This window comes from Amia ocellicauda, chromosome 4, assembly GCF_036373705.1.
Source record: "Amia ocellicauda isolate fAmiCal2 chromosome 4, fAmiCal2.hap1, whole genome shotgun sequence".
In the NCBI taxonomy this organism is placed as follows: domain Eukaryota; kingdom Metazoa; phylum Chordata; class Actinopteri; order Amiiformes; family Amiidae; genus Amia; species Amia ocellicauda.
The window spans coordinates 5895298-5912896 of NC_089853.1; the positions used below are offsets into that span (position 1 = coordinate 5895298).

Below are 17599 nucleotides of genomic sequence, written 5' to 3' on the forward strand. Positions count from 1 at the left end.
TTCTGTCGGCCCAGCCTCTAATCTGCCTTCATTTCAGCTTCAAATCGAGAGCTCTGCCCTCATGGCCCCCGACTACAGCAGCCTGCGGAAACGCAGATGACCAAAGCATGGCCAAAAATAACAACCACACAACGCACAGGCCAACTTGTGTGTGCGTTACTTTGGGCAGATGCTAAATTTCTTATAGTTGGGATTTTAATGTCTGAATATGGAGTGCATCGAGTTTTTGTTTTTGTTTTTTTATTGGAGGTAAAATAAATCCCAGACACACAATACATGTGAATCTTCTCAAACAGTTTAATTGTAAATAAACAAACAAAAAAAGGTACCACACTTGGCATACAAAATGACTGCTGGTTGCGTGTGCAATTTAAACAGCTTAGTACCCCTGTCAAGACAATAAGGGTTGGAAAATCCTTAGACAAATATGTTGTTTGTTCCAAACTTGTAATTTTTAATTTATTAAAAAATTATAATTCAACCACGGAAACTGCGTTAAAAAAAAGCAACATTTTTTGCTGTCTAATTAAATTAGTATTTTTCTACGCTTTACATCAAAATCACACACTGACTGAAAAGAAATAAACAAACAAAAGCTTGTCAGAATTAAAGAAGACTTCACAGATTTTTTTTCTTCCTTTTTTCGCTCAATGTTTAATCTTACTGCAGTACAGACTGTTAAGTTTGGTCATAGTGGCAAATTCTTCAATTTTTTTTTTCCATTTTTATTTCAATTTCACATTGTGAAACAGATTTACATTTTTTTTCTAGTAGAAAAGGCAAAAACTGTACAAAACCTAGTGTTAAATACAATCACTTGTACCAATAAAAAAATCCCACAGGTTTCTTTCAAAGATTACATTTAAATCACAAAAAGCAGCTGGAAAATAGGAAAGTCAGTCACTAAAGTATCTCAAATCAATTGAACAACCACAGTCTATCATAAGATCAAACATTTGGTATTTTATTTTGAACATTTCCACAGGATTCGGGTGACACTTCTGAAACTGAAGTCCACACAAGATAGAAATTCTTGGCAACACTGTTCATTGGAGCCAAAAAAATAAAACAAAACAAACAAAATAAAAATGTTAAGCCTGGCAAGCAAGTGGTTGCCAAATTTAAATCAATCACGCGGGTTTCGTGGGTTCTGAGTGGCAAATGAGTATGATTGTGTTTTGAACACTACAAGGACAGTTTTCTTTTTCTGGCTCAGAGTTAATACATCAGTGGCTTGTAAGATCTATAACGACGATGACAGTAACCAGGCAGGCGATGATTGTGTGTTTAGACTATGGTAACGCGGACTTGAATACCTTGAAGAGAAAGACAGTGCAGTGTGCAGGTAGAGACGTCCAACTAAACCCCAAGAAAGAGACTGAGCGAGCGCATGCGTGTGGAAGGGCACCAATCCTCCAGGGAAAATACCTACTTCGATTCTTGGTTTTCATCTTCCAGATCTGCACTTTAAATGTCTTAAACACTGCTTAGAAACGGAAACATTAGATTCAGACAGGAGGGCTTAAAGAAAAGACAGAGACGTGCAGTTTAGAGACAGTTTGTTCCAAAAAATTTATAAACAGGATAATTAAATGTTCTTTTATCCTTGCTTTTATTGTGACTTCAATGTGCTAATAAAATGGAGCGCCGTGTTGGAACGAGGCCAGTTTCAGAGGAGTTGCTTCTCACTCGGTACCGCTTCTGCACAACCAGACAGGGACTGCCAAATTAGACACTGTGGGCCGCGATCAATTACTTTAAAATTCCTCAGAGCGACGATAACCGTTGAGCGAAGCCCCGCAGTTAAAGGCTTTGAGAGAGGAATTTAACAAGCTAAGCAAAGGAATTTAATAAAATGCCATATTAGAATAGATTATAATATCAGATCGAATATTGATTAGTTGGCAGGTGTGTGTTACACTAAATCTCAGATCGACGCCAATGTTACCTTGACTGATGTGATTGACAGACAGTTAAAATGTCAAACACAATCCTGCTTTGCGGACATGTTTGTATACCTGATCGTTTACGGAAAGCCCTGAAAACCCCTGGACCGGAGCACCGTGCGAGTGAGGAGAGATCTGCACATAAAGACGTTTTCCACCATAGTCTAAACACACAGTGGCGATGATCGGGTGAGGCCAGTTCATAGTTGCCACATCAACACTTTAAAATAATCAAACCATTTTTTTTTCCTTTTTCTTTTTTGCAAGGTTAAACTATAAAGAAAGGGACATAAAAGATACAGAAAAATGTGACCAACAGCAACATGCAGAACTTTTGGCACTATTTTATTTTTATTTATTTTTTTAAACAAAACTAAATCACATTTTGCTGAGGATTTCAGTGCAGTTACGAAAAACACGCATGCAAGATATATACTAAACTAATTGTGACAAATAACTCAGTTTTGCTAATTTTTTTAAGAATATTTTCACTTCAGACAAATGCTGATCTCCACACAAAAAAAGAAAAGGAAAAAAAAAAAAAAAAGTATATGTGCCTAAGATGGCAAGAGACACTAAAGAAAAAAGGCAATTCAAGTGTCTACATTAATGTTGTCACTCGGTTAATAGAAACTCCCAAAAAATACATCATGCCAACTAACCTAGCACAAAAATTACAAAGCCATCCTCAGGTTCAGCAAAATGTGACCACAGACATCCTAAAAAAAGTTCAGAACTAACGAGAGAAACAAAAACACACGCACTCACTCGCACGCATACACACACAAAAGTAGCTTCTACAAATTGATTGGCTGCTTATAGACAAATACATGATGTGATAGGAAGACTGCCCCGAAAACAGAAAAGAGGGGAAACAAGGGAGGGGGGAAAATCCAAAACTGAACAAAAGAAAAAAACAACAACCAAACAAATAAAAAAAAATAAGCTAAAAAAATAAAGAAAACCCCAAAAAACAAACAAAAAGAAAAAAACTGCGTCTGCAAAATCTAGTGGTTATGTTAGGAAGTTCTAGAAAAATAGATTCTCTTTTTGCTTGTAACAATATTCAAATGTAACTTCAAATATATATATTTTTTCACTACCTAGCAGTCTTTCTACCACATCTGGTTGGCAGCACACAAAACGACAGAAATGAAGGAAAAAAAAAAAAATTGTATAATTAATAAGCGTCAAAAGTTAACACAAGGTCAAAGGTGAAATTTCAAGCATCAGAGAAGCTCAGAAGACAAGGATTGGACGATGAACTTTTGACGTCACATCGACATGCTAGGCAAACGATGAACAAACGGGCACGAAGATATCTAGAATAAAACAAAACAAAACAGGGAGAACAACCTAGTTAAAGCAACAACTAAAAAGGAAAGGAAAAAAGAAAATCATAAATGATTATCTTTGCATGGGACTGTATACACTCTAGACATTGAACAATTAATGCAACATGTAGGAGAAGAGGGGGGGGTGAGCACATGCTGACATTACTAACAGATGACAACACAAAACAGTAAGACGCAACACAAACTGCCCACGAGAACAGATGACTGCCACGTGGCTCTTCCATGGCGGGAACTTTGTTAACATTAGAGAAAACAAAACAAAACTGAAAAAGTAACAAAATAAATTAACTTAAGGAGAACTGAAAACTGAAAGGAAATTGAAAGGAAACTGGCTGAAGGCTCCGAGATCTGAGTACAGAATTGGCAGCGCTAGGGTCCGATAATCGTGACAAACCCGACGCGTCTCGAACGGCTCTGGAGTCACGTGATCTCGTTCGTTTGCTCTGGAGGCTCACGGTGTCCGAGAGACCGTCAGGAGTCCAGAAATGTAAATCTCCAAATCTGAGGACCTTCTCAATAAAGCAAATAAACCTAATGATTCACTCTGATCCAGTCGGGTCTCTAAGAGTTTCTAAAATCGGGGCAACTCCAGTTTCTGCGGGCGTTTAAAATCGAGCTTCTACGTTTGTGCTCATTTGGTTTCTGTGCATTAAAATGTACCGTTTCATCAACATCAGCTTAAATATCCACTGCAGAAAAGTCCTCAGGAGCCGCCCAGCGCAACGCAACCCTGTTACAAGAGGTGTGCTGTTCTTTTTCCTGGTTCAGTTCTTTCAGAAGAACACTCTTTTAATCTATTATCGTCAGCGTCTTTAAAGGCAAAGCAAACGCTCAGATCGGAACAAGGCAAAGAAATATACGCATCTCTCTCGTTAAAGGAAAACTTGTGAGAGCCCCCAAGAATGGAAGATAGATAGATAAAGTAAAAAAAAAAAAAATGAAGTTAACCTGGCATTTAATATTATAAAACGGTATCAAAGCCACATCCTAAATTAAGACGACATCAGCCCCTTCCACCTTGTAAACAAATCTGCTTAAGACAACACACATTTGGCACGCGGTCTTGTTTAGTATGTATATGGAAGGGCGACAGCGATTCATTTAAGGCTTCCAATTAACACTGGTACATGGAAATGCGTCTTATCAAACGGGGGCAACAGGGCACGTATGAGAACAGTATCGTTGGGTTAATTCCCCAAGTAGATATATAAATATAAACAAAGGAGAGCGAGAGAGAAAGAGAAAGAGAGAAACTAAACACCTTCACATGTACAGCTCAAAATAACGTCCTGGTGACCCTACAGCGCGGTGGCACCCCCATTAATCCGTCTGGACCTTTATTTATTTATTTCGATTTGTCTGTATGGAAGGGGAGGGTGACCCTGTATTAGAAAATACAAATACGAGAGTGTCTGCAAGTAGCTGCTTTTCCAGAGGCTCAGACAGATCAAGCAGGAAATGAGACAATCTGGTAACACTGTGCAACGGACTGACCGCCTCAGATCGTCAGACACCCCATTCACTCGGTTTTGTTCAGGCTATATGACTTTACTACACAACAGAGACCCACACAGACAGCTGTTCTGGGCGAGACGGTGGCTTTGAATTCCACTAAGATGGGAATTTCAAATGTTATTTTGCCGTTGTAGTCGTCTCCCCACACACCCCCTACACCTGAAACCTTTTAGCAGCACTGGAAAATCCTTCAGTTCGATCAAGTTTCACACATTTCCACTGTGTACATCAACAATACACAACACTGAGTGAAAAGGGCTACACAATTCAGTAATTTAAACCTCACACATTTGAATATATTTACCAACTTAACATTAGGATTCTACAAAACTGTTTTTTTTACTTTTTTTCTTCTTTTTTTTTCTTTCAGAGAAATAATTTAGTCAATAAATAGTCTCCGACACTCAGGAGTAGTATAAAACCTCTATAAAAATAGAAAAGGCATTATAGTTTTGTAATATACATCATCTGGACACATTTCATTTCTCTTTGCATTTATATAAAAATCTCATTATATGACCCTGGAAGCCTAAGTATTCATTTATTGATTTGTTGTATTTACTTCCTTTTGAAAACAGATAATTTACGTCACCAAATTTGAAAAATACTTAGTGCTGTTGAACTCCTACAATAAATAAACTCACACTTGGAAAAATCTACAGGAGAGCCAGTGATTCAAGGGAATGAACACGTCGCTCGGTATCTGTGCCATCAAACCAGATCGTCAATACTCGGAGAGGTAGAACAGACTCTTGTATCGCACTGCGGAGGATGATGAATGATTACAAAACCTTAATTCAGGCTAAGAACACAAATAAACCAAGAAAATAAATAAAGATAAAACAAGGGATTTTGAAACCTTGGCCTCATTCTGTACCGCACTCAAAAAGAGCATGAGGTAAATGGAGCTTGTACTGCCGTTTCTGAAGAAACAACCGGACAAGAACGAAACAGACACTTTATGGGAAGCGGGCGAGGCATCTATGCGTTTGAACTCACTTCAGCGTATCTGTTTTGGATGATTTAGGGCCCTTGTCAGCATCCTACTCCATCAATGGTGGCCGGGACAAACACGGGGCATGCGCTCTGGGCTTCCCTAAACGCTAAGAGAGGTAAGGGCGAGTCTTTAAAAGCATATAAGCTCCCTGCGTGGCACTGCGCGGAGATACGGACGCTCTTCCCTTTACGCAAGTTGCTAAAATTGCGGAAGATACAGTACATTTTGCTCCAGTTTATTTCAGGGGTCGAGGGTCTTCAAGGGCGACGGAGGGGGACATTTCCAGCACAGGGAGATGCCACTTTTCTATTGTATTGTGCGACTCAATAAAATAAACAACGCCCTGTGCTTGTCGATCGAAGAAAACTAGACTGATCTACGTGCGTGTCGAACTAAAAGCGGCTTTCAACGCCAAGCCATCGACTCCATATAACCCACAACTCAAGCAGCAAGATTTCAAGCTCCCTTGTCAAGACGCAATTTAGTCCATTACTACTTCAGTGTTTTGTTTCTAAGCTATCGAAGTTGATATCAGCTGTGATTTTGTGTTGTACTCTATTAAACTGCATCTCGTTTAGGGTTCCTCTCCACCAACATATTCAAATGCTCATATAGCCATCAGTATATTCTCCTGTAACTTTGAGCTGTATTTCCCTTGCAGAAACAAAGTCAGATATTTTTTATTTCCTGGGGAATCTATATATATATATTTATATATATATATATATATATATATATATATAAAAAAAAATCAAAACAATAATAAACTCAACGGCTGTGATCTCACTGGAGGTCTGGGCATGACTGGATTCATTCGATTCAGGGGTTAAAAGCAGAAGACATTTATTATGGCTACTGGCTCTCGTTGTGTAACACATCCCTATGACTTTAACGGTTACACAGCAAACTCCTATATGATATGGCACCTTAACTTGAAAAAAGGAAAAGAAAAATACAGCTTTTCTTTTTTTAAAGAAGTTTGAAAACCACAACAGAACAAAAAAAAAAAAAAAAAAAAAAAAAAAAAAGTATCCATTATTTTCAGTAGAACAAACTCTTAAATTGTAACATTTGTGTTGTCGTCGTTGTTGTTAATACAGAGGATAAAAGAGCACCCCGTCAAGTGGAGTCCCAATAATACACAAGGGGTTGTCTATCTGTCACTCTCAACTTACCGAAAACATTTTCTAACCAAGTCCATTTGAGAGAAAAACACTCAGTATGGCTTGCTGTCATTTTTGGATCTTTTTAGCTGAACCTTCAGTCGCTTCATGCCAATCTGGAAACCGTTCATGGACTGAATGGCTGCCTGAGATGAGACTGGATTGTCATAACTTACGAAACCTACAAAAAGAAGAACATTTGTATTAAATCACTGTACAGATCATATATATTTCCCCCCTAAAATCAGTCAAGTACTCTATGAAACAGTATGTTATTTAAACATTTAAATGTACACAAAATACATAAATTGATCAATTGTATTGACGTTTGCAATAATTTGGATCAAGGCTTGTGTGCAACCAGTATATAAGCACACTTTTCTTAATTTCATCGACACAAAATTGAGGACCGGTAGGAAGCTATGAAGCCAGTGGTTTATAACCAAAATGTATGAAATGTCCCTTAAATGTATTTTCAGGACAGAGTGTGTCCGCTCACACAGGCAGCACTGCCGCCGACTCACCAAAACATTTGCTGAGGTTGGTCTGCTTGTCAATGAACACCTTGGCAGAGATGACATTTCCGAACGGCATGAACATTTGGAGCAGATCTTGATCTCCAAACTCCTGGGGTAGATGGTAAATGAACAGATTTGCTCCTTCGGGACCTTGGGAAACAAAAGTGACACAGCGGGGCGTTGAAACTGCGTTGCTGGCAGCTGCTCGGAGAGGCTGACCTGAAACGCCACGTCCTCAGACGGACGCAGGGTACCGGCAGCTCTGGTCAATGTGGGGGATTTAACATCACGTCATCAGAGCGCACACACATGTACGCACACACACGCACACACTGGCACATGTAAGCACACATCTGTACGCCTACGCACGCTGGCACACCCACACACACTCTGGCACATATGCCTACACACTGGCGCACATGCCCACGGACACACTTGCATGTAAGCCCACGCACACACACGAATGCATGCATGCACACATGCGCACACACACACTGGCACGTACACAAGCACAAACTCGCACGTACGCACACATACACACTGGCACGTATGCACGTACTCACACAAACACTTCCAAGCACACACCAGCACACACCCACCACCAAACAACTACATCAAATACAGAAGAGTGACATTAAAATTGTATGAAAAAAGTGTTAATGTGTTTTGTGTGCTACAATATAATACATTGTGTGTTTCAATGCATAGAAATGTATTAAATGTAAATCAAATGCAGTTAAAATGATGATTACACAGCGCGTGCCGGGCGGGGGGTGCACTGCTCAGGTCCTGGGGTGACAGTCCAGTGTGATCAATGGATACCGTGTAAACACTCCTATATCCAGATGTCAGCTCCTATCTGGTCTCCTATTGGTCTGAATCGTGGCACAGCCGGCGCTCGGCGCGGAGTCCTGGTTAGAGTGCCTCCCCCCTCCCCCCTCCAATTACACTGCCTTTTTAAAACCAGTAACGTCTGTAAGAAACTGGCCGAGGCTGATCAAGTGATAAGAGCGCAGGATTAGAATCGCTGCGGAGATGAGTACCAAAGGATCGCCGGGACCCTGCCAGGCCCGGGAGCGGTGCACCCCTGCATCCCGGTCATTCAAACGTAATTGCGAAGAGAGAGGCGAGCGAGAGGAGCTCGCAGAGAGCCGGAGTCCCACCGTGTTCCTGGAGCAGAGACTTGCCTTCTTTCTGGCTCCCGGCCGCGCCGACGCTCTGCTGCGTGAGCAGGGACTGGTTGTACAGGCTGGGCAGCGCGGCAGCGGCGTACTGCTGGATCCCAGAGTACGCCTGGGTCAGCGCCTCCATGGTGCTACCAGTGCCGTTCGACAGACCCCCGCTGCCCAGGCCTCCGTTCAGAGCCGCCATTCCTGACAAAGCGGGAAACGGACAGTGAGTGCGGCGCCGGGGGATAGGCTCAGTGTGGCGCTGACCCGCGGAAAGGGGTCCCACTGGGGTTGTTCCTAACCGAGCCCTCCATGACTTTCATCACCTGAACTGAGCTCATAATTTATGCAACAGATTTAGCTCTGGGGCTGCCCCTGCGAAGGACTCTATACAAAATAAAAGTGCATACATGCATTCCGATTTGTCAAATGCACACATGTACAGAGATTAACACACACTTCATCTACAAGACAAAATCAGTCTTCATCGGTCAGCCTCCGGGTTTAAGGTGCACAACGTGACCGAGTTCCTAAAGACAGACAGACAGACAGATCTAGCTCACCTGCTAAAGAGCTCACGTTGAGCCCGGCACCGGCCCCGGCTGCCAGGGACTGCAGCGCTCCCAGAGAAGCCATTTGGTTGACAGAAGAGTTGGTGCTAGAAGAGGGGGAGGACCCAGCTGTAGAGCAGAGGACAAGCGCGTTAAAGGTCAGGTCTCCTGGCCGCGCAAAACAGGTGTGAAGATTCAACAAACAAAATGCAATGCCTATGGGCTGACTGCAGGAGAAGGGGGTTGAAAAGAAATTGGTCGGCTGTCTGTTATGGTAAGCAGGGAATTTATGTATTATACATTTTCAACCATTCTCTTTTCACCTAAATCTAATCAAAACTGATGCACCGACAATTCACTTGTACACTGAGGTTTACCAGGATGAGAAAAGTACAAGGTCAGAAAAGCTGTAGGAAAGAGCACGGAGCTGAGCATTTCATCCTAGAAACATGAGCAGAATTTTCAATTAAATAAAGTTAACAGAACAAAGTCCGGAGCTGCCATTATACTGTTTCTGTCGATACTCTTTACTGGAGCATCCGATACAATGTCTCCTCACAGGCACTACACACCAGATTAACTACTCCAGTTATATCTGCAACACTGTCTTCTGAAAGCGACTCTGGCACACCTTGAACAGACAACTTAAGCGAGGGAATCGATGTGAAAAGAAAGTCTCCCGTGCATTTCAACTCTCTCCCTGTGGACACTGACTCCACCAAACCCGGAGGGCTATCGGTTTGCTCTGGACTCGTTCTCTTCCTCTCGCTGGAGTCGGGGTTGTGCGCCTCCTCCCAAAACCCATCACCCGGCTCAACCGAGTGTCAGTCGTGGCATCAGAGCCGACTGACACCGGATTACGTGCTTGAAAACAACGATGCTCCGTGAGGCTCCGTGAAGGAGATGCCTGACCTTCATCCTTAAGTTGCCTCCAGCTATAATTCCCCCACAGACTTCCCAGCGCTTAAAAAACCCATACTGGCAGTAGCTGACCTAAAATAAAAACCGAAAGTATAGAGAAGTATCTCAGGTCTACGCAGGACACTGACGAACGAGAGGGATCGAGCCCGACTACTGCCTGAGAGCGGGAAGGGAGATGGGGCATCATCACACGTTTCCACACATCACATATATTCAGATTCCCATTTCCTGTGGCCCACGTCCCTCTATAGCCAAATGCAGGAGTGAGTTTAAATCACTGCATTAGTGACGACTACATTAAATGGCAGTGGGGCTCGACACACACATGACAAGATTGAGAGGAAGTAGCAGAAACCCAGGAGAACTCTTAAGAGGACACCCACCAGATATCTCGCCTAACTGGTTTGGAACTACACTAATTATCGAAGCGCTTTGGTGGTTTAAAACAAACAAAAACAAAACAAGCTTATTGATTCGGAACTTTAAAATAAATAAGTGACAAAAGAAAAGTCAAACAAACCCTTGTATGCTTCCCAGGAAGATTGTGCCTGCTGTCCCGTACCTGAGCTGGTGAGCACACTGAGAGGGCTGCTGGAAGTGGTAAGTGCGTTTGTGCCAGTGGGGGTACTCTGTGTGGCGCTGGCTGCAGCCGCCAGAGCAGCCAAATTCTGCATTGCATTTAATCCTGCAACACACCAGATAGAGAGGGCAGACGCACAATTATACCCCCTTCACGCGCACGCACACACACACACAGAGGCAAGACAGCCATGCGCTTAAACGGCAGAGATCACGGGGGGCTGTGGGGGGGAAGGGGGTCCTGGCAGTCTTGTTTGGGAGGATCCAGATTACAGGATGCAGGGGCCCTGGCGCTGGCTATCCGGGAAGGTTTGAGAGGCCCGAATCTGATGTTCCCCTTCTCGTGAAGAATTTTAAAGGCCAAATCGGGATCAGTGTGATTCATAGTCAAACTGAGCTCAAATCTGGGCTGGGGAACATAAAAAATAAACAAAACAAAACCAAAACAAACAAAACGAAAATGAGCTTTCCAACTCCAGAAGAAAATCAGAGAAGCCGCTATCTGGAACAGCTGGATTCATGGCAAACTGAAAATGATAACCTACGACACACACACACACACACACACACACAAGCTGGATAACATCTCCAGTGAAACACAAGCCTCATAAATCTATGTCCCTCAGCCGTGCGGGAACCGAGCGCAGGTCACAGTTAACGGAGCTGGGGGGGGCCTCGTTCCCGGGGGAGACGCTGCTCTCCGTGTGACAGCGGGACACCAGGGGGACGGAAAGGCTTTGTTCAGAGACAGGTGTCCAACGCAACAGTCCAGAGCCAGCGAGAGGGTGACTGGGAATCGCAAAAAGTAGGAGAGCAACGTTCGTCCGCCGCGGGGCTTCAGAGACAACAAGACAGTGGATAAGGAACACACAAGCCAATGAACATGCTCAGCCACATGCAGGCACGAACGCTGACACACAATATTATAGCACACGCACAAACACACACAAAATGACACTGAAAATGACAAGGCCCTTTTCTACAAGAGGGAAACGCGACTTCTCCCACCGCCTGCACGTGTGTTTTTTGTCGTGTGAAGATAAAGCTGCCACACAAAAGCCACGCTCCTGGCCACGCACAGATATTCGTGATGCACAGGGACGGGTCAAGTTAAATACATTTCTTAAAAAGTGACAGTAAATGTACAAAACTGGCGTGGTCTGCTCGATAATCTCTATGGCTACAAAGTCCAGTCTGACCGGTCAGCGTGGATGTAAATCGGGCCAGTTTTAGCCGGCTTTTGTGTTCCTCTCTATCACGCTCTGGCCTGCCCACAACAAACCCTGGCAGATTTATTGCCTCAAACTCAGGATCGACACCAGTTACTACCCGCCGTGCTCTAAACGCCACAGGAGAGAAATCTGTGTTCGGTTAAGGTAAACAAATGGATGTCCACCCATGCTCAGACTGTCCCAAGGTTATACAATAAACAACACACCTTCCTCAGTCATTATCAGACATGCAAATGGGAAGCGCACAATTAATAATGCATCTGCTCATCTGGTACACAGCGGCAGCGGAGGAGAACAGGGCGGCGTTGTGCGATAAAAGCCAGAGACAAAAAAACGACGAAGACCTATCATTTAGTCAAAGTGAAAAGCAGGTTACCTGTCATCGGATGAAGGTTGCCGAGTGCGTTTAGGTTCCCAGACGAAGCAGATTGTTGGAGGAGCTGCAAATAAAGCTAGACATTACACCAAAACAGAAAACAGAGAGAGTCAGGTCTGCTTCCACTCTGGTGAATACTGGAGAAAGAGAGAAAGAGCAATAGGAGGAAGACTAGAAAAAGGAGAAAAAAAACTAGAAAAGGAGGAAAGAATGAAGGAAGAAAAAGGCAGAAGGAAGTGAGGGATTCACAGCACACCCATGGAGCAGCACCAACGACATTTGGACCAGAGAGCTACGTTGGATTTCAGCACGCGGTCCGAGCCGGACGCTAAAGCGCAATTTGGTCTCGTTTGTCCATTTTTTTTTTTTGGTATAATAGTGGAGCGATGCTGGGGCCATCCAACGTAGCTTCGTGGCCGATGTGCAAAATAAAAACTCTGAACACAACCATCAGTCAAAACACAGCAAACCAAACTGCAAGCAGCGACTGAACAGCTCTCCTCCAGTTAAAACTCAATCGGATCAGGCAGTTACGCACGATGCCAATTACTTCTCTTGGAAACACAAGATTGGTCTCCCATGCAAGATCAAACCAAAGCTGTCACTAGAAATCACACCGTTCGGGTCTTCTAAGTAGAAATGCTTCTAAAGAGACCAGTTTTTAATCATTATCAAAAGGTGTGGAAACAGGATTTTGTCTTGTAGTTTCTAAAAATAAAGCTAAAACTCACAGGGGGCATTCAGTGGCCTCTTTAAAAGTGTTATTCACTGAGCCCCTTTGGAAATCGAAACCACTGTTCATGCGATCATGCAGACCGCTCCGAAACCTCCCTCTACTAACTCAAGTCTGATCGAGTGGGACGTATCTAATGGATCAATCGATCTTGCTGGATGATAAATAGGTCACCAGCAGCAGCAACTTCAAATTAATGTAACGAATAATATTATAAAAGAACCCATAAGAGCTCCCTGAAGTCGGACTAAACGGGTCTCGGGTACCGGTCGCTCAAATCAGGCCCTGGGTGAAGCGACACTTACTGCCAGGTACTGCGGGCCCAGGGAGTTGAGCCCGGTGAGGTTCCCCCACATGGAGGCTGCGTTGATCTGCTGCATCTGCTGCTGGAGCTGCTGGGCGATGCGCTTCTGCTCCTTGTCCTTCTGGGTGTCAGCAAACTTCACCACGATGGGGGAGGAGCAGCCCTGGGGGGGGACAAGAGTTACCAATCCATCATGGAGAGACAGAGACAGAGAGAGGGGCAGCAGGGAAATAAATACATAAAAAAAAAAACGAATTCCCCAGATCATCACAAGCATCACAGATATGAATAAACTGGCAACAACACTGGCTGAACCCTTACTGTCTTACTGTGTGGACCTGACAGATATGAATGGTTATCAGGGACTCGGACTTATTCACAACACACTCAACGCCCCCCCCCCCCCCACACAAACACACATTAAAACTAACGAGAAGGATCCACACAGTGTTACTGAGTGACCTCTTCCTGCTTAAACTGAGAAGAGAAACAGCCAGTGGCTCTTTCACAATCAGTATCTACTGCTATTCCCAATACACAGTCAACAAAGCACGGCGCAGCTCAACTCGGCACCTCCAGTTCCTAATGTAAATACTGGTGGGTCTGAGGACCAGCATGCCACTGCCAAGAAGACAACCTGGTGTTCATCTTGAGGGGGAAAACAACTGCTGTTCAAATTTAACGGCCCAGTTCCTCTTCACAGGCCGGGCTAGTCGGCTCGGAAAAAGTCATAAAATGTCGAGCGACGGCCCCAGGAGGTTTTTAACTCCCGCGGCTGTGGAGGAACGTCAGGGCCCTCGTTTTTAAAACTGTGGTTGGAGGCATCGCACTCACCTCCATAGTCTGCGACTGGTGCATTGCCTTGATGGCCGACTGCGCCATCTGCCTGGCTGTGTAGGTAACGAAAGCACACCCTGCGAACGAAAGAAGGATCACAGTGAGAAAAGGCCAAAAACAACCAGTAAATAAGGAGGTTAATTTCTGTAAAGATCTCATTTATACAATGTTTTTAATGTAATTTTTGACACTTTGGTCTCTCTCCCTTATTGGGGTCGCATTTACATACTGAAGGGGTTAGGATTTTAAAAACGTAGTCTCGGACACTGCATCCCCTGTACGATCGCTGCAGAGAGAATTACCCTTATCCGTCAGAGTTTTTGATTGGAATCAGTAATGAGAAATGAGTAAAAGTCCTCTGCCTGTTCCGTACAACTCGCTGCAAGTTTTAATTAACAGGACAATGGGTTCCTGCCACTTGCCGGACGTGCAAAGGAAGGTATCGGATCAAAATGAAAGTGGTTAGGGATGCTACGGCGATCTTGGCAGTTAACAAGGAAGGAAAAACCCTCGTGGGCTTCCCATCAATTGCGATACATCTGGGAGTCTTCCGCCAGCAGGGGCGCACGGGCCGAGGAGGAACAGGGCTCACCTCGACTCAAGCCATCCGGTCCCCGTAATATCCGGCACTCCTCGATCTGTCCGTATGGCGAGAACATGAGCCTGATGTCGTTCTCGTTGCACTTCTTCGAGATCATCCCTATGAACAACTTCCTGTCTTCCACGGCTGAAAGAGAGCCACAGAGGTCTTAATCAGGGCTGCGGCTCGGTGTCCGGGAGCCGACAGACCCACGATGAACGTTTTCTCAGACTTCAGTCAGACATTAGAAGGGACACCACAGCACAATACCGACAACTTATTTAATCGATTATTGTTCTCAAGATACACATTCGAAATTAAACATTTGTAGCTTAGTGCTGAAAATGCTTAACATTCACTATGCGTAATTTTTTTGGGTGGGCGGGGGTTTGTTACAAAGCTTGCATCTCAACCTCTCTCCCACCCACCCAAAAGCACCGGTCCCACTTGGAACAGAGCACAAACACTGCAAGAAAAGTCTTGACTGATTTATATCTGAAGGAAGTGCTCCCCCCCTCAGGCTGCACTGCGCTCAGAGGACAAGGGTCGGTCATAAAGCATCTCAAAGCCTCCTTAAAGGAACCATTAAAAAGGAAAACGTCTATTGTGTGTGAAATCATTTCTTGTTCATACACTCCCTCTGCTCCCCAGATCCCGTTCCGCCTGCCTGCCCGGCTGGCCATAAATTAAATATTCACCATTATTCTTCTCGCTGTCTGCAGGTTTCATCTGAATCGGGTGATGCATCTGAAAGCATATGAATGTATATATATCATAACCGGTAACAAGAGACAAGTCTTCAAAACATTTAAATTCACTAAATACAAGCAGCTGACAAGAGTGCAAATAAAATCTGTGCCAAATCCAACACAAAAGCTGTTGCCGATTCACAGAAACAATTCATATTTCTTATTTGATTTTTTACATATAAAATCTAAAACCCTCATGATAAATTGAGACCATGGAGATCACAAACATGGAAGTTAAACATAAATAAAAGTATAAAACAGAAGCATGATGATTCGAAAAGACTGAATGCTCCGACTTTACTTGAAAGAGACTTCATTAATTCAGCCCCACGAGCTCAATGAAAGGACGTTCTTACCCCGGGCAGGATTTTCATGTTGTGGAGGGCATTTTGTGCTTCTAATGCTGCTTTCCGTGTGTAGTATGTTACAAAACAACAACCTGGGGGGGAAGCAGACAGACCAACAACAACAAGAACAAAAACAAGTTAACTTTAAATTGATCGTTATGAACATCAATTCCCTCAGAAGTGCCTTTTCATCCTCGAACCGACCAGCAGCACTTCTGTGGGCACACACATGGCACCGCAGGGCGACGGATCAACCACCTTTCAAGTTAATTTGGATTAATCAATATTCGGGACCCGGGAAAGCACTATAATTAGGAAATCGATGCTCAATTAAATAATTAAAAGGTGCAGAGAGAGAGGAGACACTTACACACCCACATCTGTCCGACGTGTTTAAATGTCTCACCTTGCTCGGCTGTGAACCAAGGAATCCTCTGTAAAAGCAAATCTGAAGACCGCTGTGTCCAACGCACTATAGAGGTTTTCGTTTGTTGCCAGTGGGGAGCGGACATGGAAACGTATCAAGGAAAGTTGCCCTTTTTATTATAATGCACAATATAAACCTTTAAAAAAAACACTAATGTAGCCAGGAGGGATTTAGACAGAAGGGTCCAGACTGTTGCTTCAGGGAAAACGTAACCAGGAAACTCGAGGTTTTAAGCCCTTGCAGAAGGAAGACGTCTCGACAAGAGTCTATCGATTCGGTTTATCGGCAACAAAAATATAGCCGAGCTAATGGCTCAACGCACGATCCATTAACCGGCCTGGGATCTCCGTCTGGGAAGTAATGCTTCTGTACGCCTCGTGATCAAACAAACTCCCAAATCAGCGTCAGTCAGATTGGGACGGGGTGGGGGGATACAACAAGTTAAACTTTGACATCAGCCGTGTTCTCCGCCACGTTGATGTTTCACGATCTCGAACACTGCTGGCGCTCACCTTTGCTCTGCGGCGGGTTTTGACTCCTGTCCCGGAGGACGTTGATTTCGTACACGGCACCGTAGGGCTCAAACAGCTCCCGCAGCTCCTTCTCGGTCCAGCTCCGAGGGATCTGGCCGACGAACATCTTGATTGCGTCGATGTCGGGCTGGTCAGGGTGGTCCAGGGTCCCATTCATCTTCTTCGCACTGCAAGGAGGAGGAGGAGGAGACGGGGGGACTGTTATACACGCGTTATAAACACAGGCCTGTGGTCAAATTTTGTCAAGCTGTGAAACCCATGTTATTCAGAAGCTTTTAGAAACCTACTATATAATCTGACTGATGGTAACTGTGCTAGGTTAGGATCGGAAAGTTGGTGTAAAAGGTGTGTATTGTGGTGGAAGAGACATGAGAATGAGATGCGTGTTCCTCTGAACGATGAAACCTTTTGTATATTTTGTTTAAACCCTTTTGGGCAAATATGATCAACTGTACCACTGACCCAGGTCCTGTACTTCAAATGTGAACCCTTCTATATAGATCAGCTACTTAAACCAGGCCAACTTTTTTTTTTTTAAAAAGGTCTAAAAAGATTTATTTGTGGAAATGGTGACACATTAACAGACAATTAATACTGGTCCATTTAACAAGAGAACAGGAAATGACACGTGACGCATTAGGGACAGCGAACACTTGGTCTTTATTAAAATCAAGGCGTGTTCAAACAGTCAATTAAACGTGTGGCTTAATTTAGAAGACAGACTTCCTTGTCTGAGTCGGCTTTAATGGCAGCTGCCATTAAACAAT

At 43.9% G+C, this 17599-nt stretch overlaps 1 protein-coding gene across 21 annotated transcripts in view; it reads right to left on the reverse strand.

Moving 5' to 3' along the window:
• Nucleotides 1–279: 279 nt before the first annotated feature.
• celf1 (cugbp, Elav-like family member 1) overlaps nt 280–17599 on the reverse strand; it is a 55098-nt gene continuing 37778 nt past the window's right edge. For 3 of the 21 annotated variants that reach the window (XM_066700669.1, XM_066700684.1, XM_066700667.1), the window contains 12 exons: nt 16812–16999; nt 15882–15964; nt 15475–15523; nt 14789–14944; nt 14194–14273; nt 13361–13522; nt 12323–12398; nt 10656–10820; nt 9227–9343; nt 8658–8867; nt 7501–7644; nt 280–7157 (listed from right to left, as the gene is read on the reverse strand). In XM_066700669.1, coding sequence (XP_066556766.1) covers nt 7030–7157; nt 7501–7644; nt 8658–8867; nt 9227–9343; nt 10656–10820; nt 12323–12398; nt 13361–13522; nt 14194–14273; nt 14789–14944; nt 15475–15523; nt 15882–15964; nt 16812–16999 — 1558 coding nt within the window. In that variant the 3' untranslated portion in view covers nt 280–7029. The remainder of the gene's footprint in view (nt 7158–7500; nt 7645–8657; nt 8868–9226; nt 9344–10655; nt 10821–12322; nt 12399–13360; nt 13523–14193; nt 14274–14788; nt 14945–15474; nt 15524–15881; nt 15965–16811; nt 17000–17599) is intronic. The other 18 variants (XM_066700668.1, XM_066700683.1, XM_066700679.1 and 15 more) reach the window with 18 other exon arrangements.